This window comes from Labeo rohita, chromosome 8 (assembly GCF_022985175.1).
Source record: "Labeo rohita strain BAU-BD-2019 chromosome 8, IGBB_LRoh.1.0, whole genome shotgun sequence".
NCBI classification, from domain to species: domain Eukaryota; kingdom Metazoa; phylum Chordata; class Actinopteri; order Cypriniformes; family Cyprinidae; genus Labeo; species Labeo rohita.
The window spans coordinates 27178307-27200437 of NC_066876.1; the positions used below are offsets into that span (position 1 = coordinate 27178307).

The window sequence follows — 22131 nt, forward strand, 5'->3', positions numbered from 1 at the left end:
TGGTGGAATGGCCAGCCCACACACTGTCTAACCGTCTAACTCTCTCTCGTGCTCTCTCTCTTCACACAAAAAGAAAGAGAAAAAAACAGTGGGAGGGAAAGACAACTTAAGTGGGAATGTCTCAAATACACTTTTTTTTCCCCTCTTTTTGCAAGCTGTCCCATGTTTTGAACTGCAGGTACTGTTCAGTGCTGTGCGACCGCTGGCAGCCAAGGACCTAACAGACAGTCACCCAAAACAATGATCAAACTATAAATCTGTTTGCCATCAGAAAACTTAAAAAGAAGAAATCCTCTGCAAATACATCTCACACATCAGGTAAGATACTTTAATGCTCTCATTTATTTTGCTAACCTGTTCCCCAGTTCTGTGCACCTGATGAGTTTCTATGGTAACTTAATTCCTCTGTTTCCATTGCAACAAGTTGAGTTCTTTGAAAATCTTGCGAAGCTTATTTTAGCTCACTGAAAAAAAAAATAAAACTCTACTTAAATTAGTTTTAAAATCCTTGAGAAATGCTGTTCTAGACTTGTGCGTCACTCGACCATCCACGTCACCTCTGTAATCTTGACAACATTCAGTAATGTAGTCTTTAATTAGCCCATCTCATCTCTTTAATTTGAGATGTAATTCAGCTTTGCTTGACCATTTGGCATCATTTGGATATTATACATCTTAAAAAAAAAAAAAAAAAACTAGACACATTAACCTTTTTTTAAAAAGATTTTTTTAAAAACTCATCTACATCAAGCTCTTAAGTAGATAAGTGGGTGCAAATTATTTTAGACTGAGGCAAAGCCTTTTAAGAGCTGAAAAACAATTTCATTCATTAGTACTTTTATTGTACTATTAGTAGAGTGGTCAAAATCAGGCTGTGCATGTCATCATTTTGTGTGCTATTAAATTAGGTCCGTCAGTTTATTACATAACCTTATTGTCATATTTTAAGAGGATATGATTTTGGGACATTCGGTGCCTTTATTTCAGTGAATTGGGGTGGCTCTCCAAAAACAATCTGTTAAATTTGCCAGTAATGTGGTTCTTCTGCCATTCTGTGGTAAAGGGTGTGGGAGTGAATTTAAAGAGAGAGAAAGAGCTCCGAGGCAGTTTAAAACCACACTCACAACACGTGGCACAAAAAAAAGAACTAGTTCCTGCAGATCTGGATAGTCACAGAATCTAATAAATGTGGATCAGTGGGTCTGTGCATTGAAATGAATCATCTATTTTAGTATTTAGTATTCTTTATACTATTATAGTATTTGTTCACATTTTAAATTTGCTTTTATTAATTTTTTAGTTTTAGTAATTTTGTTATGTGCATTTTTATTATTTTTTGGCTTTAATGGATTTTTAATTCAGATTTAGGTTTTGTAATTTAGTCATTATAGTACTTCAGCCTAATCTTGTTTTATTTCAGTTAGCAGTCAAGGCAACATTTATCTTTTTTTAATATTTAAATTTTATTGTTTTATTTTAGCTTCATTTTAATTACTAAACATATTTGAATAGTGTAAATTTTAGTTATATACTAGATCTATATGGACTAGACAACAACACTGGATCTAAAGAGTAAAAATAAAAAAATCACAAGATCTCAATTGTTGCTCACAGACGTTAAAATGAGAGCAAATTGAAAAATACCTTATTTTTCACGTCTCTCCTCAAAAATTTGAATAATTTAAACAAACTCGGATTTACCAAAATACCAAAGTCTGAAATCAAAAGTCAGGTTAAGTTTGAACTTTGATATTTCTCACTAAAATATCTGAGCTATGCAATCCACATTTATTTTATAGCTTCATACTCTTACTGTATGTCAACAATTTTCTCATTTATTGCATTTTTAAATCTCTTAAGGAATTTTAGACTAAACATTTGAGATTGTTGATACTTAAATAAAACAAAATACCCTGAGCTATGAAAAAGCGATTAAATTTTCCTTTAGGATGGAACTGCATTAGTTATAAGTGTTACTAGTGAGTCAAGTCACATCTATAATTTATTTACATGAATTATGTACATCTATCATGTTTATATGGCAATAATAGCTAGATATTTTTGCACTCAGTCTTCATTTCCTACTGACGTTGCATCAGCTGTAATTCATCTGGACAAAGGATACAAAAATACACTCAGATGATGTTACACCCATTCTGAGAGAGAAAAAAAAAACCTGTGACTGTAAATATAGCATGAAGACAGGTTACAAAAATACACATTTGCACACATTGGTGCATCTGACCCAAACAAGTCTTTCCCTGTCTCAGGTTTTAGTTTTAGTTCCAATGAGATATTTTCCCTATTGTCGATGTGGAGAGCAGATTGGTTTATTGTGGCTGTCGGCAAGGCGGTTGCATCGTCAAACTTTAATGAGACCACAAAATTATGGATTTTACCAAAATCAGTTTTTGGATGAAAAGTAGCATTTATGGTTTTTGTAAAAGTGTGGAAAACAACTGCACTGCCATATTTTGAATGCTCACTTTCTCTGTATTTCTTTTTCGCAGATTAAAAAACGTAGCAGCCATGTTGTCGGTCTATGTGGCGTTTCTGTTTCTCTGCACTGCCCACCTGCCACTAGATTCCTCCGCCCTTCCCTTTGAGCAGAAAGGATTCTGGGACTTTGGCAAGGACATTGATGTGAAAGAGCTGATGATGATGATGAAGGACCAGGAAGAAGGGTCAGCTGTGGAACCATACCAACCGGAACATCCCACATGCCCATTTGGCTGTCGGTGTGACCTCAGAGTCGTACAATGCTCGGATTTAGGTGGGCTTAAGATGATATGTGTTTGCAATGGTTTCTTGGTATAGCCAGACAAGATAATGACTATTTAGTCTAAGAGGTTTGGCTTCCAGACCCAAATTTTATATTGGACAGCATAGTGCCAAAATTGTATACTGCACAAATGTAAAAAACAACAACAACAACCATGAACTGCATAGCCCTAAAAATACAAAAAAATAGTAATATGGCATGCATATTACTATGCATGCCATATTATGGCATGAATATGAGAACTGAAAATTCTAAAAAGAAAAAAAAACTTCTGACCCGTTTTTGGGCTGCAACTCTACAGTTACACTGGTTTGTTTTAGGATGGTTCGAGTTACAGGATATCCTGTTTATATCACCCATCTTATCCCAAAATTACTAGCCTGTGACATCAAGCAAAGATCAAAGATCTGCTATCATTTTTTGTTTTTAAAATGTGGTATAAACGAGTGTGTTATGAAACACGATGATTTGAATATGAGTTATGAGTTGTATATATAAAACTGCATCAGATATAAATCAAAGTTGAGGCTGAAAGTAGGGAAAGTGCACAGGAAATTTTGGCTGAAAGCTAAACAGAAATGCCAGGGTTTTAACATCCACATCAAAGGCCTGAATGAGATCAGGATCAAATTTAGCTTGAGAACGGATACCAATTCAGACACACAGCTAATCTGGCCCATCCACATCAGACAGCACATGTGGTGTGTGGTCGGTCACCTGAGAAGACAGACATTCTGGTTATTCTACTCGGTACAGCAAACGTGCCATAAACTATGATGTCGGTCACCAGGAATGATGAGTTTAAAAGCAAATGGACAATTTCGGTGGATGCCAGGTACCACCCAGGCACAGCTGCCCTCTTTCCCTATCTCTCTTTTATGAAGTTCATAAGCTATTCTTCTCTTTTTTCTTTCTCCACGTTGTAATGTGCTACGTGGAGCCATGGTCATCTGGCTCCATCTTAATTATATGGGAAGCTCAGAAGGGAATGCTAGCACACAACAACAGAGCACAGCAAACACACAAGCCCAAGAAGCCCAGAGAATTACCAAAGATTTCCAAAATTATAGCCCGCTGAAAAGTTTACAAGTGAACTCAAAGACTTAGATGGTAAATCCTGAAGAAAATGTTTCTTAAATGAACTGCCTCCCTACTACCTAAAGGCATCATAATGCTATAAACCAAGTTTTATTATTATTTTTTTAAGTTCGACGAATATAGCGTCTGTTATTACCGCTCTCTGGAATACTTGATTTTGATTGGCCAGTTCTGGCAGGCAGCGGATGGATATTTCCTCATATTTGCCATCGTTCATCCATGGCAACGCTGTTCATCAGTCTGCTCATCAGTGTTATTTTTGCTTCAAATTATTTTTTATAACTGTTTAATCTTAGGTTGTGTGCTGCGTTGTTTTAACCAGCAAGTTGGAAATGAATGAATGCTTTCTTTTTAAAGTTTATACCATCACATAATCATGACTGACGATGACTGGCGCTACTTTCATGTCTGTAGTATTACACCGCGGACTCGCGGTTTCGTTACATACAACTGGCGCCATCTGGCGTCACGAAAAGCTTTAAGATTATATGAGGAGTTCATTTGCAAAAACAGGTAACTCTCTCAGTTTTCAAAAATCATGTTTTTTCATTGTGCATTTCAAATAATTTCAATCAAACTGCAGTTGGGTTATTTTGATTAGGTAAAAAATAAAAAAAAATACAGATAACTAGCACAATAAAAACATGATAACATCATAAAAAAAATGATTTTAAATATGTACCCTTTAGGTACTAATATGTACCTATTAGGGGTAAAAAAAAAAAAAAAAGCTACAAAGATGTCCTTTTAAAGGTACTGCTCCAGCGACAAGCTGTTGTACCCCAAAAGGTAAAATTTTAAACCCCTATTTGTCTGTGTGTAGGATTTCAAATGTATGTAAAACTGACATCTTACAGACGTCTGTCAGACGTTTGTACACAGCAGATGATTTCCAGATCAAGAGATCTTTAACAGACATCTTGCAGACATACGTGTGCTACCTGAGAAGTGAATTTTTAACAAGATAATAATTAGGGCAGGACCTTTTAATTTTATCCTTCAGCAGTTGGTTGGATTATGAAATGTGGGTGATGCATATCAAAAGGGAGACTGGGTGCTGGAGGGATGAGGTTGAAAAATAAGGTTTGGCTATGCCATTTGAAAAGGAAAGTCATTTTATAGGCAAAGCACGTTACAATATATTAATTAAAAAGATGAGAACAAATATTTACATTTTTGAATTACATGCACTAAAAATCATACAATATAAAACCACAATGTGTATTCAGAAAGTAAATAGAGTCATTCTGACTTCATGTTGGGTTTTCCATTACCTAGAAAATATGAATTACTGCAGCAGCATTGAAGCCTGAACAACATTTGATCCACAATATTGATTTTCTTTGTATCTCATTTCTAGCAATGTATCTGTTCTTGTTTGTGCATTATTCCCCAACAGCTTTAGGTTATGTGCCATATGATATTCCTAAAGACACACTGCTGTTGGACCTGCAGAGCAACAGGATCACAGAGATCAGGGAAGGAGACTTTAAGGGATTGACCAACCTCTATGTGAGACCAAACATATCCTTATTTCATAATTTGCTTTCTTTTTGTGAATTAAATTTAGAAATGCAATATTATTCTTTATGTTAAGAACAGCAAGTACAGCATTCCCTCATAATCCCTGTCCTGTTTCAGGCCCTGGTGTTAAGATATAACCAGATCTCCAAAATTCACCCCAAGGCATTCCTCCCTTTGAAGCGTTTGCAGAAGTTATATATCTCACACAATCTTCTGACTTCCATCCCCAAAAACCTGCCTGCATCCCTTGTGGAGCTGCGTATCCATGACAATCACATCAAGAAAGTGCCGGCATTTAGTTTCTCAGGCCTCCACAACATGCATGTGATTGGTAAGACAGTGTGTTTGTCTGTGGTTATGATTCATGATGTCCAGTTGACCTTTGTCAGGTTAGATGCCATACTGAATTTAACAGATGATGGATAGAGTTTTTACAGTGGGACGTTATTACAGTTTTCATTGTTTTATTGCATTTTTGTCTTGCGAAAGTTTATTTTTCTTAGTAAGTTGTTGTCAAAAGTTTTTGACAAACAATCTGCAAAATCTTGCAGATTTTTTTTTTTTTTTTTTTAGTACTGCCCTGAATAAGATATTTCACATAAAATAAATGTACATATAGTTCACAAGACAGTTACCCTGTTCAAACATTTACATACACTTGATTCTTAGTACTGTGTTGTTACTTAAATGATCCACAGCTGTGTTTTTTTTGTTTAGTGATAGTTGTTCATGAGTCCCTTGTTTGTCCTGAACATTTAAACTGCCCGCTGTTCTTCAGAAAAAATCTTTAGTCTCACAAATTATTTGGTTTTTCAGCATTTTTGTGTATTTGAACCCCTTCCAACAATGACTGTATGAATTTGAGATCCATCTTTTCACACTGAAGACAACTGAGGGACTCATATGCAACTATTACAGTATGTTCAAATGCTCACTGATGCTTCAGAATGAAACACAATACATTAAGAGCCAGGGGGTGAAAACTTTTTAATTTGATCAGGGCAAATTGAATTAATTTTGTCTTCTGGGAAACGTGTATCTTCTGTAGCTTCAGAAGGGCAGTACTAAATGGAAAAAAAAAAAAAAAAAAAAAAAGATATTTAGGCAAAATAATAAAAATGTACACATCTTCATTCTGTTCAAAAGTTTACACGTCTGGCTCTGAAAGCATTGTGTTTCCTTTTGGAGCATCAGTGAGTATTTGAACCTTTTGCAATAGTTGCATATGAGTCTCTCAGTTGTCCTCAGTGTGAAAAGATGGTTCTCAAAATCATACAGTCATTGTTGTTCAAATACACAAAAATGTTGAAAAACCAAAGAATTTGTGGGACCTGAAGAACAGCAGGCAGTTTAACTGTTCAGGACGAACAAGGGACTCATAAGCAACTATCACTAAACAAAAAAACAGCTGTGGATAATTCAGGTAACAACACAGTATTATGAATAAAGTGTATGTAAACTTTTGAACAGGGTCATTTTTATAAATTCAACTATTATTTTCTCTTGTGGGCATTATGTATGTCTTTTATGTGAAATATCTTATTCAGGTCAGTACTAAATAAAAAATAACATGCATTTTGTATGATCCCTCTTATTTTGGTAAAATAATTAACATTTTGCAGATTCTACAAGGTACATGTAAACTTTTGACTTCACCTGTAGCGTTACCCTGACTAAGGTCCTGTAAATTTGCTTTCAGACAATATTCACTAATAAAATGCCCTATATAAATAAAACTAACTGCCTCAAAAATTGATTGACATTGCAGAAATGGGTCGTAATCCACTTCAGAACAGCGGTTTCGAACCTGGAGCATTTATGGGCCTTAAACTGAACTACTTGCGCATTTCTGAAGCCAAACTTACCGGAATTCCCAAAGGTAATGACAATGATGGACGAAATTCTTTTCTACATTGAATGAGTTCCACTCTGTTCTAAACACAATGCAACTCATTCTGTTCCATATGGAATGTATCTCATTCTTACCAGACCTTCCCAGTAGCCTTCATGAGCTCCATTTGGACAATAATCAGATTCAGGCCATTGAGTTTGTGGATCTCAGCCAGTACACCCAGCTGCAGAGGTAAACCTTTTGCATTCCTACTTATTTGAAGTGATTAATATATGTAAACAGGTTGTATTTGTTTCTACTGTTACATAAAATGAAACATTTCCCTGCAGTTGAACTTTATACATGGAATTTTATGACATAATGTTGGCTTTGGGTGTCCTCTAGTGGCTAAATCCCCCTCTGTGTCTGTGTTTAGGTTGGGACTCGGCAGTAACCAGATTCGCAACATTGAGCACGGTGCTTTATCTTACCTCACCGACCTGAGAGAGCTGCACCTTGACAACAACCGTCTGTCCAGTGTGCCCGGAGGACTGTCTCACTTGAAGTATCTGCAGGTGTGCTTGTGTTCCTGTATGTGATTCTAGATCATTTATACTGAATAAACTGAACCACACTTTCCTTACAGGTTGTGTACCTCCATTCAAACAACATCACCAATGTTGGAGTGGACGACTTCTGCCCTACGGGTTTCGGGATGAAGAAGGTGTTCTACAATGGCATCAGTCTCTTTGACAACCCAATCAGGTATTGGGAGGTGCAGCCCTCTACGTTCCGCTGTGTCAGTGACCAAATGGCTGTACAGTTTGGAAACCACAAGAAATAAAAGATGCACAAAACCAATCCAGGAGGAGAACAAGAGGAAAACACCCATAAGATATTTGAGTGAAAAAGATGAAAAACATTTCCATGGAGGCACAATTAGGAAGAAACGTGGACTCCATTTAAGTCAAACAGGTCTATTTAAAAGTGAATTTTGATGTGTGTAATTCCCTGCTGACATTAATGAATATATACTCCACAAAATGCCTTTCTGTTTAATTTAGTTGACAGCATTGATGGTTCCTTAATTAACTGTCTGAGATGTCTATCAACAGCTTCATTTTGCTTAGTTTTCATGGGTTGCATCTTTAAATAATGAGATAAATTCACAGTTTGTCATTCTGAGCGGCTGATTGTCACTCATTCATCATGGTAATACTGTAATAAAGTGGATTGTGTTGTGGATGTTTATCATGCCATCACAAGACAGCCAACTTTAAAGGTGACACGCTTATTTATTTCTAACTTTAACGTCACAAGAAGTGCATTCGGTGGAATTAATAATAACCTGCACAGGTGGCAGGAGGTTTTGAAGGTGGAGTAGCTAAAACACTGAAAGGAAAATGTCTACACAAACAAGTCCTACTGCTGCTTGCGTGACCACGCCTGCAAGGCTTGGCAGAGTAACTTAAATCCTTTTGCGTATAGTTTCTGCTTTAAACAACACGACAGATGGACTACAAAGAACAGGTAAGTGTACAAATATTTACAGAATTAACTTGATGCGTGGAGACAGAAGTTAATATTTCAAAACCTATAGCCTATAAACTAATACAGTCTCTATTATTTTGTTACGTCAAGCGGTTGGGTTTTTCATGTTCAGACGGCAAATTCAAACGACGTTCCATTAGAAATATTTTAGAATTTATTAGAATAGTATGTTACAACAGACTTATGCGATTAGCCAATTAGAATCAACTGAGAATCATTAGAAAAAAAGAAAAAAAGCGCTTATAAATCGGTTATAACTAACGTCCTTAAAGAATGCAGCCGTCATGTGTTGTCAAACTTGTTCTAAAACCTGTAACAGTTGTAAGCGGGCGGAATCTTAACAGAGTAAAACTATCGTGCACAGGTCGAGCAGGTTGTATCCACCGCGCAGTTCGGAGATTTGATCGAGTTCTCGTACCCCATTGGCTACTCACATTGGGGCGTGTACGACGGAGATGGATACATCGTTCACTTTGCGGTTGCTGGTAAGCTTGAGAACATTTACTTCAGTACTAATACTAATTTTATAACGATGTAATCATGCTATAACACACTATAATATAGCCTACTATAAAAAGTGTATGATTACACTGTGACAACTTACCACTAATAGAGAAGCAAAATCTAATCTTTGATGAATAGAAAGTTTAGAAGAACAGCATTTACTTGAAATAAAAATCTTTTGTAACATTATAAATGTCTTTATCATCACTTTTGATCAATTTACAGCATCCTTGCTAAATAAACGTATTAATTTCTATAATTTCTTTCCCAAAAAATTACTGTTTTCCAAGCTATTCAATGGTATTGTGTATAATGTTACAAAAGCTTTTTATTTTTAAAGGATCATGTGACACCTAAGACTGGAGTAATGATGCTGAAAATGTAGATTTGATCACAGGAATAAATTACATTTAAAAATATATTCAAATAGAAAACAGTTATTTTAAATAGTACAAATATTTCACAATATTACTGCTTTTGCTGTATTTTGGATCAGATAAATGCAGGCTTGGTGAGCAGAAGAGAATTCTATCTATCTATCTATCTATCTATCTATCTATCTATATATGTATGTCTATGTCTCACAAACTCTCATACCAAAGTTGTTTTTTCCAGATGAGTCTCAGATGATGAGTTCATTTCGAAACTGCCTGCAGGCTATCTTTCCTGTTTGTGGTGATCTTTTGCTTGGAGAAACTAAAATACGGCGTCAGCTTCTGTCTGAAGTTAATGTACCAAAAGGAGCTCGTGTTTCAGTGAGCAACAGCAAGCACGCTCTCGAGCCTTCACCTGTGGATGAAATTAGAAAACGACGAGATGCTTTACTGGACAAAGAGTTTACTTACAAACTCTTCACACACAATTGTGAGCACTTTGCCACATTTGTCCGCTCTGGGGTAGCTATGTGCAATCAGGTGAGTTCATGGATCAGATTGTTTGAAGGGATAGTTCACCCAAAAATGCTCTCATTAATTACTCACCCTCATGTTGTTACAAACCCATAAGACCTTCGTTCATCTTTGGAACACAAATTAAGATATTTTTGATGAAATTTGAGAGCTTTCTTACTCTCCATAGACAGAAGGGTCCTTCCACATTCAAGGCCCAGAAAGGTACCAAGAACGTTAACACATTAAAATAATCCATGTGACATCAGTGGTTCAACAGTAATTTTATGAAGAATACTTTTTGTGCACAAAACAAAACAAAACAAAAATATTTTATTTAACTATGTCTTCTTCCCCAAGTCACCCTCTGCCTTCATTATCAAGAGTACCACAACGTATGCGCATGTTCTCCTTTGCACATAAACATCAGCAGCACCACGTGCGTGGAAAGAGGAAAGCACATGCATGCTGGTAGATTTCTGGGCTTTGAATGTGGAAAGGACCCTTGCTATCTTAATTTGTGTTTTAAAGATGAACGAAGGTCTTTCAGGTTTGGAATGACATGAGGGTGAGTAATTAATGACAGAATTTTCATTTTTGGGTGAACTGTCCCTTTAACAATATAGCATAAAGATTATTATCATAATGTGTTCTGTATATTTTATTCTGACATGATGTTGATTCCTTTGCTTTTACAGATTCCTGGGAAGCCCAAAAACAAGGAATGTGTGGATGCTACAACGTCATTTAGCTACCTTGTGCCATCAAGTTAACCTATTGAATACCAAGAACTACATATTATCATAAGAATAATATATTATGTTTGAATAATGATATTTCTCACACACTCATTAAACCAGTTAAGATTATGTTTGATGTCTTGGATTAGGGTTCTTCATACTGATCTGTAATAGTATATAGATCTTCACTATCTTCTGTATCCATGCAGGTCTTGTTTTGGTCTTATAGCCTTGTCAAGCTGGTCTGTTGACTGGTTTTAAAATGGTTTTGTGTTCACGCCAGAGGCCAGCTTGGTTATGCAGGAAGACCATATTATACCAGCTAGGCATGGTTTATTTCAGCAAAAATGTAGTCAAAATGTACATAGAACGATATTAAAGGTGTTCACATGTTTCTGACTGTCTTTTTCACATTCTAACTAATATGGCACATACCATTACTAATGTTTACCACAGTTACAAAGACACCATGAAATTGCTTGACAAGTGCAGATTTCATTCCTGTGCTGATGCATCGTATATTACAACAGAAAATCTGGAAAATATCTAAGAGCTCATCCCTTTTTAAAATAAGCTACACCCAGCAAACACAGAACATTCCCCCAATGTTAGCATATGGTTCCTGTATATGTATGTTTTGGGATCCAAATAACATTGTCACATGTAACCAAAAGTCAGCTGCATGTGACTATAAGTTTTAAGTACACTACCAGACAAAAGTTTTTGAACAGTAAGTCTCTTCTGCTCACCAAGCCTGCTTTTGTTTGATTCAAAATACAGCAAAAGCAGTAATATTGTGAAATATTTGTACTACTTAAAATAACTGCTTTCTATTTGAATATATTTTAAAATTTAATTTATTTCTGTGATCAAAGCTACATTTTCAGCATCATTACTCAAGTCTTCAGTTTCACACGATCCTTCAGAAATCATTCTGATTTGCTGTTCAAGAAACATTTTTTATTGCTACTATTATTATTATCAATATTTAAAGAGGTTGAGTGCATTTTTTCAGGATTCTTCGATAAATAAGGTTTGGGGAAAGAAATGATAGAAATTAATTTTTTATTTAGCAAGGTTGCTTTAAATTGACCAAAAGTAATGATAAAGATATTTATAATATCAAAGGCTGTTCTTCCGAACTTTCTATTCATCAAAGAAACCTGAAAAATTCTGCTCAGCTGTTTTCAACATAATAATAATAATAAATGTTTTGAGCAGCAAATCAGAATATTAGAATGATTTTCAATGGATCATGTGACTGAAGTAATGAAGCAAAAAATTCAGCTTTGAAATCACAGAAATAAATGAAATTTTAAAATATATCTAATAGAAAACAGTTATTTTAATTCAGTTAATTTGACAGTTTTTTGCTGTCCTTTGGATCAAGAAAATGCAGGCTTGGTGAGCAGAAGAGACTTCTTAAAAAAACAAAACAATGAAAACATTTTGATTTTATTTGTAAAGAAAGAAACTGAACAATTAGCAAGATTATAAAAGCTTTTCACAAGGTATAAGGTGAACCCGTTTTTATCAAGTTTTAACATGACTAAAAAGCGTCTAGTAAGCTAATTGTATTTTGGATGAAACTGTGGTTACCATGGTGATTTTTCATAGGATAAAAGGGAAATTAAGTGTTGTGTTTTTCATCATTAAAAATAAATAAATATTTATATTCTGTACAAATACCTATTCTGATTGACTTTTTCCTTTTATATTTATTCGTAACCGCAAAAAGCCTATTTACACATCACAAGAGTTATTATTTCTAAAAAAGACGAAGCGTTTCCTACATTCCCCGGATGTTGCCCCACGCTTGCTCATGTCCCGGATGTACCTACATTTTAGTAGAGGAACAAAAAATGGGCTCATTACCAAGCTTCACCAAACCGTTTAAATTATCCCCACATACGATCGTTGTACATGTATGAGGACCAGACGGCAGTTTTGAGTACAGTCCACGTCTATAGTCTCCGTGTCTGTAAAGTGATTCATGAACTTGACGAGGTAAGACAGTTGTGTACATTCAGTGTTGCTACACGCTGTTGACGTTAGCAAGCCAACAGTCAGTTGCTAAGCGAAGTTTATATCTATAGCAAATAACGTTTAAGTGTCTTTAGGAATATAGAAACAGTAGAGGGGATCGCAATGAAATATTGACAGCAAAATATATGTTTTCTTAAAAGATCACGGCGTTGTTCAGCCACTCCTTGTGTATGCTAAGCATCAGGCTAACACACAGCTGTCCTGATAGATTTCAGAAGATTGTTGATGTCTAACTGCTTATTCATTAGTCGTTTCACTGGAGTTTCTGGTATTTAAAGCATGAAAAGAGCATATGTTAGTGTTTATGAAACCATGATATGGAAGTCAGACGATTGATTCATTCTGCTATTTTAATATTCACTCTCTTAAACCTGTTAACTTAGATGTTAATTAGTAAGCTAACCAGGTCAGTAACTTCACTGTTGCTCTGCCTATATATTTTATCTAGAGTTATTTATTAGGTTTAGATTAGAGCAAACATGGTTAAATACAAGTTTTCTAAAGTATGTAGAACATGTTAGATTTGATATATAGATGTGAAATCTAAATATATAAAGATGTGATATCAGAACATAAGCAAATGTCTGTTTTTAATATGTAGATGTAATATCTAAGTATAAAGTCTATAAACTTTAAATGTGGTATTAGAATATGTATGATCTATGATTTTTCTATGTGGTTGTGATGCTAGAATTTATATGTTATATTGATATTACTATATATATATATATATATATATATATATATAAAATATTTGTTTTTATATATTGATGGAAAATTAGAATGCATATTTTTATATGTAAATGTGATTTTAGAATATATAATTCATATGGTTTTAAATGTAGATGTGATGTGAAAACATGATCTGCATGGTTGAGCAATGACATCTATGACATTAAGTCTAGAAAACAGTTGAGCAATAGATCTGTTTAAAAAGCAGTGTAAAATTAACCCAGGTTATGTGGTAATTTGTCCTATTTTGATTATCATCTTTTTCAGCTTATTATTTAGTGTTACACTACCAGTCAAAAGTTTTTGAACAGTAAGTTTTGTACTATTTGAAAAATATTTTAAAATGTAATTCATTCTTGTGATCAAAGCAATGATAGCAGTTAATACTTTTGTTTAGCAAAGATGCTTTAAATTGATCAAAAGTGATGATAAAGACATTTAGAATTATACAAAAGATTTCTATTTCAGATAAATGCTGTTCTTCTGAACTTTCTATTCATAAAAGAAACCTGAAAAATTATACTTCTTTTCAACACAATAATAAATGTTTTTTGGTTAAATGTTAAATAAATGCAGGCTTGGAGAGCAGAAGAGACTTCTTTAAAAACATGACAAATCTTACTGTTCAAAAACTTGTGACTGGTAGTGTATATGAATTTATTATACTGTGGTTTTGTTAGTGACCTAATGCTTAAACATAAATTTTATTTTCTTCTAGAGTGAAGTTGGAGGTGAGAGTTGCGGGCCGAGTGTGTTGACACAGTTTGAGCTGCTTCACACTGCTGACAGGGCCTTCCGCTACCCCCTCACCCGTCATCCGCCTAGCGAAGAGTGATGACCTCACAGCAGCATGGGAATGCCAACCCTGCCCTCCTTTCGCCACAGAACTCTTCATCAAGTCAGGGCAGGCAACACATTTCTCGTTCCCCGATAGACTCGTATTCCCGTTCAGGGCTTTCCTCTCCTCGGAGAGGCTGGGTTGCAGCGTCCTCATCCGCAACAGCTCATGGTAACTCTCTTGCGCTCTCTCTAAGCCGATTGGCTCCGGCGTCCTGCAGTAATACCTCCTCGTCTCGGAGACCCACGTCTGGCCGGGTGGAGCCGTGGCCGGAGGAAGCTGTGGATGATGCGTATGGGCTTTACTCTCTACATCGCATGTTTGATATTGTGGGCGCGCAGCTGACGCACCGTGACGTACGTGTGCTGTCCTTCCTCTTTGTGGACGTTATTGACGAGTACGAGAGAGGAGGCATACGGAGCGGGCGGGATTTCCTGCTCGCGCTGGAGCGACAGGGGAGATGTGACGAGACAAACTTCCGGCATGTTCTTCAGCTGCTCCGCATCATCACTCGCCACGATCTGCTGCCGTACGTCACGTTGCGCAAGAGACAGACAGGTTTGAGATCTTGTCAATCTTGAGTGTTATGTGCAGTGAAGCTACAGTATTGTCACTGTATGTACCATCTTTTTTTTGGCTAATTGCATATGTAATGTGTTGCTAATTATTTTCCAGTGTGCCCAGATCCAGTGGATAAATATCTGGAGGAGACGTCAGTCCGTTATGTTTCTCCCAGAGGAGCAGGGGAGGCCCAGCAGGGAGCTCCTCACAGAAGAACAGGTTTGTCGTTTATTGTGCTTTAGACGTCTTAATGGCGCTGTAAGCATTCTTAGTTTTTTTTTTTTTTTTACTGAAATATTTAACTTTTATTGAAATTACACATCTGTCACACTGTAAACTGGAGAAATGTCTATAATTATTTGATTAGCCAGTGAGAACTTTTGATGCGCTGTCAGTAATTTTGTGTGTGTACAGTACAGCACATGTATGGGAAACAGGAAGCCTGGGTTTTGAAAAACGGGCAGGGTTTTGGAGTAAAGGGATACCTCAACCAAAATAAATATTCTGGCATTAATTACTCACCCTCATGTCATTCCAAATTCATAAGACCTTTGTTCATCTTCGGAACATAAATGAAGATACTTTTGATGAAATCCGAGAGCTTTCTTTGCCTAGCATAGGCAGCAACAGAACTGACACGTTCAAGGCCCAGAAAGGTAGTAAGGACATCTGTAAAATAGTCCATGTAACTCTACTGGCTCAACCTTTATGAAGCTATGAGAATACTTTTTGTGTGCAAAGAAAACTAAGATAATGACTTTTCAATGAACAATTCTTCTCATTAGCATCAGTCTCTGCCACCTGTAACAAGAGTATGAATTGTTGAATAAAGTTATTTTTGTTTTGTGTAACTTCTTAAAATTACAGTTGTTGTGGCACTCATATGTGTTCCTCTCATAAATACAATCTTTCCGATGTGACTTGAACGCACCATAATTTGGAAGAAGTTCCAGATTGACAAATGGCAGGAATACACTGCACAATGTTTAAAACATAAAAAAAGTAGGCATCACACACTTACTGACTTTGTAAATGGCTCGGGGTCACACACACACACTACCAGACTTTCGGCAAATTTTTAAACCAGGTCAAAATATTAAACATGTTAGATATCCTCCGACTGGGTGAAATTGTAGTCTGAAGCTAAAAAAAATGAGTCTGTGCTCATCATAAACTGCATGTTTTTCTGTGATGTCTGTCAACTCCAACTGCTCTGACTCTCAGCAACTAGCGGCAACTTGTCCAGACTGCTAAGTGGGGCAAAAGCTACATAGTGTGTTCCAGCCTTAAAGGGATAGTTCACCCTAAAATGAAAATTTTGTCATTAATTACTCACCCTCATGTCTTTCCAAACCTGTAAGACCTTTGTTCATTTTAGAAACAGAAATTAAGACATTTTTGATGAAATCCAAGAGCTTTCTGACCCTGCATAGACGGCAATGCAACTACCACATTCAAGGCTCAGAAAGGTAGTAAGGACATCAAAAAAACAGTCTGTGTGACATCAGTGATTGAACCGTAATTTTATGAAGCTACAAGAATACTTTTTGTGCGCAAAGAAAACAAAAATAACGACATTATTAACGACTTGCAAACAAGGCGCAGCACATCCAGGTTGTACGCCAGAACACCGGCTTCTGCATCAGCAGCTCCACATGCATGCAAAAAGATGTTATTTTCATCCTTGTGCACAAAAATTATTCTTGTGGCATCATAAAATTAAGGTTGAACCACTGATGTCACATGGACTATTTTATCGATATTATTACTACCTTTTTGGCCTTTGAACGGCCAAAAAGGTAGTAATAAAAGCTCTCGGATTTCATCAAAAATATCTTACTTTAATCTTATGGGTTTGGAATAACATGAGGATGAGTAATTAATGACACAATTTTCATTTTGGCTGAACTATCCCTTTAACCTTATCATGTATCTGATTTAGTAATGTTCTCTTTCTCAGGACCCCAGCCATTGATCTGCTGTCCTCCATCAGGACCCCAGGTATGCCCACCACGGGCTAAACCCACCCCACCTCTGCCTAGCAGGAAAAGGAAGAGATCTCACACGACAGCCGACTGCAGAGAAAAACAGACTTGTGGTAAGACAACAAATCTGCTAGAGTAAAAGTAAAAAAAAAAGATTCACGTACAAGTTTATGGCTCAAAAAGAAAAGGTTTAAATATGTGGAATGAGATATTAATTGGGTCATAACCTCACCATTTAACTCCCCAAAATTATTTTTATTTGCAAACTCAGGCATTGGTAACACACATTTGAATTGGGTCACTTGGCTGCACTTCCCCCCCCAAACTTTGCCTGTAATAAGTGACTTAAATAAGACACTTTTTGTGTCTTGAAAGTATTTAAAATGATGTTTTATGACTTTTAGTATGAATATGTTTTCCTTAAGGTTATCTATAAGCTAGTGTGCTTCAAAACAGTGACAAAATTCGCATTTACTAGTTATAAGTCTCAAACTTCTGCTAATATGGATCAACGAGTTTGATGACATCACCCTGCACTTCAGCTTCTCATCAAACTTTCTGTCCAATCAAATGCTCTCTAGAATCTAAGCTGGAGCTGTGGCTGAAATCGGTCACTTGTTTGCAGAGTTAGTATTTTCTCTTTGCCGAATGGCACGCAGTGCACTATATGGGGGATAAGGAGCAATTCAGACAGTGTAAATATGCTTTCCATTGGGGCAAAAGAAGTCTGTTTTCACACTGTCACACAAGCTGCCGCAGCGTGCACGCAGTTTGCTCTGGTCCAGAGACACAATAACACAGAGCGGATCATAGACACGAGTCGGCACAGACCACAAAACGTATTGGATCCATTTGAATGATACACTGATTACTATATTTTATAGCGATATGGATGAAATTGTGACTGTCATAAGCTGTCAAATGCAACGTTACCCAGCTTAACGACCCAAGCTGTGATAAAAACGAAATGCTGTTTGCTGTTTAAAAAAGGGGGCGGGGCTGCTTAATATGTTTAGTTGAAATTACGTCATCACATAGAATAATGCTGTGTGTTTCAAAGCACCTAAAGGAGAAATTCTCTTCCAGAACAAAAATTTGCAGTGCAGTTTAAATGCGGCTTCAAACGATCCCAAATGCGGTTGTAAACGATCCCAGCTGAGGAAGAAGGGTCTTATCTAGTGGAACGATCGGTTATTTTCATTAAAAAACAAAACAAAAAAACCTTTAATTACTTTTTAACCTCAAACGCTCATCTCATCTTGCTCTGCCTGAACTCTGTGTATTCTGGCTCAAGACAGTTAGGGTATGTTGAAACACTCCCATCGTATTTTCTCCCTCAACTTCAAAAATAATTTTAAAATCATCCTACATCGCTACAGAAGTACTGACCCTGTCTTTGCAAAGTGAACATGCAAAGAAGATCAAACAGACTTAACAAAAAAGGTAAAACAGGGATGTTGGACTATTTTGAATTTGAGGGAGAACATGAGATGGGAGTTTTTCGACATACCCTAACTGTATTGAACCGGAAAAAAAAGAGTTCAGGCAGAGCAAGACAAGACAAGCGTTTGACTTTAAGAAGTATATAAATTGTATTTTTTAAATGAAAGCTATAAGATCCTTCTTCCTCAGCTGGGATCATTTACAACCACATTTGGGATCGGTTGAAGCCACATTTGAACTGCATTTTGAAAGTTCAAACTCTGGGCAACAAATATCTTGGATGACAAGGGGGTGAGTACATTTATCTGTAATTTTTTTTTGTTCTGGAAGTGAACTACTCTAAGTGGACCTTCAAATCTTTGAGAGTTTCTTTAGAGTCAATCAGTCAGATTAAAATGATCATTTTAGCTAGCTCTGCCATTTTTGGGTATGTATCATATTCTCCATAGATGTGCCTCTTGAGCTTTTGACAAGCAAGCTTTAGGTGGACATAAAAGCCACTTCTTTTTTCTTTTTTTAACCTCCTTCCTTGTCTCGCAGACATACGACTGAGGGTGCGTGCAGAGTACTGTCAGCACGAGTCGGCTTTACAAGGAAATGTCTTCTCCAACAAGCAGGAGGCACTGGAGAGGCAGTTTGAGCGGTTTAACCAGGCCAACACCATCCTCAAATCCCGTGACCTGGGTTCCATCATATGTGACATCAAGTTCTCAGAGCTGACCTACCTGGACGCCTTCTGGCGGGACTACATCAACGGCTCACTATTGGAAGCCCTGAAGGGCGTTTTCATCACGGACTCTCTGAAGCAGGCAGTGGGCCACGAAGCTATTAAGCTCCTGGTGAACGTGGATGAGGAAGACTACCAAGCTGGCAGGAGGAAGTTGCTGAGGAACCTGGTGGCAGGAGGTGCCGGTGCAGGGACAGGGAGCAGGGAGGGTCCCTTGTCCTAGTGGTGGGATTGACTCGGTAAGTGGAGGAAAGTCAGAGAGACACTGATTGGAGATTGGACACTAATGAGAAGGTATACATGGGGGGAGTGAGGAATGTAAACAGAGAGGAAGTGACTCTTCTAAAAGAAAGATACCCTACAAGAGGCTGGGATTTTCATCTTGAGCAAATGTGGATGGTAAGAGGTGTTAAAAGTGTTCCGGAAAGTTACGTTATTTCTGTTTTATTTTGAGTATCTCAAGTTGTGGAAATAAAAGATGAAGGGGGAAGTATCGGACAAAGAAGGCATTTAGTTTGTTTTGTCTTTATTCCTGCGTAATTGACACTAATGCTTTTTGTTTTTAGGCTTGTGTGAATTAGTTTTTCTTTTTTTTTTGTGCTACGTTTCCATTTAAGTCTTGTTGCACAACCATTTGCTCTTAGTGAAATTCTCTTGGTTAAATGAAATGTGTTTTCCTCAAAGTTTAACAAAGAGGACAGGTTGCATAAGGTTTGATTGACTGATTTGCCTTTAAAGCGTCACATTGCTTTAATTCATTATGGAATAATTTCCCCGTCAATGTTGTCTAGCCACCCATGTTCAGGTTTTTCTGGGTGCGAACTTGCATAAGCAGAATCTCACAAAGTCTTCATTGCACACTGCAACATTGCACTTCACTTTGGAAATGTGACTGCTTTGAGGATATAACACATTCTCCATTGTTTCATCGCTGAAGTTATTGCACAGTTGGGTTCGTTTTAGCAAATTCACAAGGGGACGTAGACCAACATCTGAAGATTATGAAGCATGGAGAAGTGGTTTTCAGAATGGTTTGTGATATGCTTTGTTGCAGCTTGTGTTTTGATGCATGTCCCTGTCATTTTTTTTTTTTTACTTTCGATTATGGAAAAAACCTGATGTTCACTCTTGTTTGAATTTGCAACTTACTATGTGCTCTTTGTCCAGAATTTTCCAAAGAGATTAGGCTTCTTAATATCCATGTTTGGACCAACTTAGCTCTGAAATTAATCTTCATTGTTTGTTATTGGTTGAATTTCTGGGCAGAGCGTTAATTGCATCACTAACGGTATAATACAGAGATATGCCTTTGTAAAGTTGACATGCATGTGACGGCAGTATTTGATTAAGGCATTGTATTTTCACAAAGGTACAGATTGGCTACTTTTGTTCAGTCCAAAAAAATGATTAGGTAGTTCTGAGAGTTCTTGTTAAAAAAAAAAAAAAAAAAATTTTTTTTTGTACTGTTAACGCTAGTTAAAAATGTGATCTCACTTGGGAAAATGCAGTACATGAGATGTGCAAGATTAACTTTTTTTCATGTCTCATGATTTTGGGGTGCTCCTTAGTAGCAGATTTTAATGTGCTATATTTATAATTTCTACTCATTTGAATTTAAGCAAATGTTTCCTGAGAAATGGCCTCTGCAAGGGTTTATATGTTGACATGATCTGCTGTAACGTCTAACAAGTCTTGAAAGATGACACAAAATGTGCCAAGCTGAAGCGCAACGTGTGTTTTAACATGACTGAAGTGAAAGGAAAAATGCCTGAGCAACATGCAATCGCAGGAGGATGTATAATTTGACTGACTTGAGATGTTTTTGCTATACTTTTAAAATACCAAAGCTGTTCCCAGACATTCATTCTCTCTTTATTCTCTCTCTCTTATTCATTCTCTCCTCCATCTGTTAAGATATAATGAAACTGTTGAAATATTGAAAGAAAATTGGTGACTTGTGGGGTGAGTGGAACAGACGTTTAGAAAAGTTAGCTGTGGATCAATTACTGCTATTATTATTATTATTATTATTATTATTATTATTATTATTACAGAAGGAAGAAAAGCATTTTGTAATGTTTTCCTAATGGAACTAAACAAAGTTACAGACTGGTATCTATTATATAGGTTACATGTTCAATTGATTGTGTTCAAGTGTTTGTCTTTATATCTTGCATGTATATGACATTGATCCCCTTAAATATCACACAGTGACAATTGAGCTGTGGTCTGTAGATTTGAGATATCTAGACATTTCTAACCTTTTTTATACTTTGTTTTTCATAGAGAAAGAAATGGGATTGCTACTTTTTGGAGAGGTGAGATGAGTATTCTCAAAGTGACACAGTAGAACAGATGAAGACGGAGCACTTTATTTTTTACTCTCTCTCAAGTATTTCACCTATTGTAACCATATATAGTAATACACCATTCCAAAATGTAGGAGACGTTCGGCATCATCGGCCATCTGTCGCATTATGACTCTGATTTTCGAATAATTTTATTTTTGTTGACCATGCCGGTGGTTGTGTTAAGTGAAATATTTACGTGCAAAATAGACAGCTGGTTCATTCAATGTCTGTACAAATCAATAAAACAAACTGAAAAATACAATCTGTTGCGGTTCTTTTTTTAGAACAAAAATATCCTGTTGACCAAATGTATTTGTAGAAACCTTAAAGCTGGTCATTTAATGCATATTGAAATTTCAAGTTAGCCGTTCCTCGATCACTTTTCCCAAAAAGTGCAAACACTGGCTCTGTGGCGTCATCAAAACACTGCTCTGGCCTAGCTCTCAACTAAAAGTTGAGAATGTTACCCAGTTGTTTAGAAACTGAAATTCTGTAGAAATATCCACCTTTTTCTTCAACGCGGAAGTAAGC

At 36.5% G+C, this 22131-nt stretch overlaps 3 protein-coding genes across 4 annotated transcripts; all 3 read left to right on the top strand.

The window, feature by feature from the left end:
* Positions 1 to 132: 132 nt before the first annotated feature.
* On the top strand, positions 133 to 8516 carry bgna (biglycan a). The gene is made up of 8 exons (XM_051116756.1): positions 133 to 318; positions 2511 to 2773; positions 5280 to 5392; positions 5522 to 5735; positions 7173 to 7283; positions 7394 to 7487; positions 7672 to 7810; positions 7882 to 8516. The coding sequence occupies exons 2-8, from the start codon at positions 2530 to 2532 to the stop codon at positions 8077 to 8079; spliced, it is 1113 nt and encodes a 370-aa protein (XP_050972713.1). The 5' UTR covers positions 133 to 318; positions 2511 to 2529; the 3' UTR covers positions 8080 to 8516.
* Positions 8517 to 8619: 103 nt separating this feature from the next.
* On the top strand, positions 8620 to 11316 carry si:ch211-229n2.7 (uncharacterized protein LOC100002243 homolog). Its single transcript, XM_051116766.1, has 4 exons — positions 8620 to 8765; positions 9151 to 9271; positions 9906 to 10204; positions 10876 to 11316. Exons 1-4 carry the CDS (start codon positions 8748 to 8750, stop codon positions 10948 to 10950), a joined length of 513 nt encoding a protein of 170 aa, XP_050972723.1. The 5' UTR covers positions 8620 to 8747; the 3' UTR covers positions 10951 to 11316.
* A 1415-nt stretch (positions 11317 to 12731) lies between these two features.
* On the top strand, positions 12732 to 21862 carry dedd (death effector domain containing). Of its 2 annotated transcripts, XM_051116751.1 has the most exons (6): positions 12732 to 12924; positions 14414 to 15091; positions 15209 to 15313; positions 17055 to 17192; positions 19063 to 19488; positions 21536 to 21862. In XM_051116751.1, exons 2-5 carry the CDS (start codon positions 14530 to 14532, stop codon positions 19470 to 19472), a joined length of 1215 nt encoding a protein of 404 aa, XP_050972708.1. In that variant the 5' UTR covers positions 12732 to 12924; positions 14414 to 14529; the 3' UTR covers positions 19473 to 19488; positions 21536 to 21862. The 2 variants fall into 2 exon arrangements, with proteins under 2 accessions (XP_050972708.1, XP_050972707.1); XM_051116750.1 differs by having other exon boundaries at positions 19063 to 21862.
* The last annotated feature ends 269 nt before the right edge of the window (positions 21863 to 22131 follow it).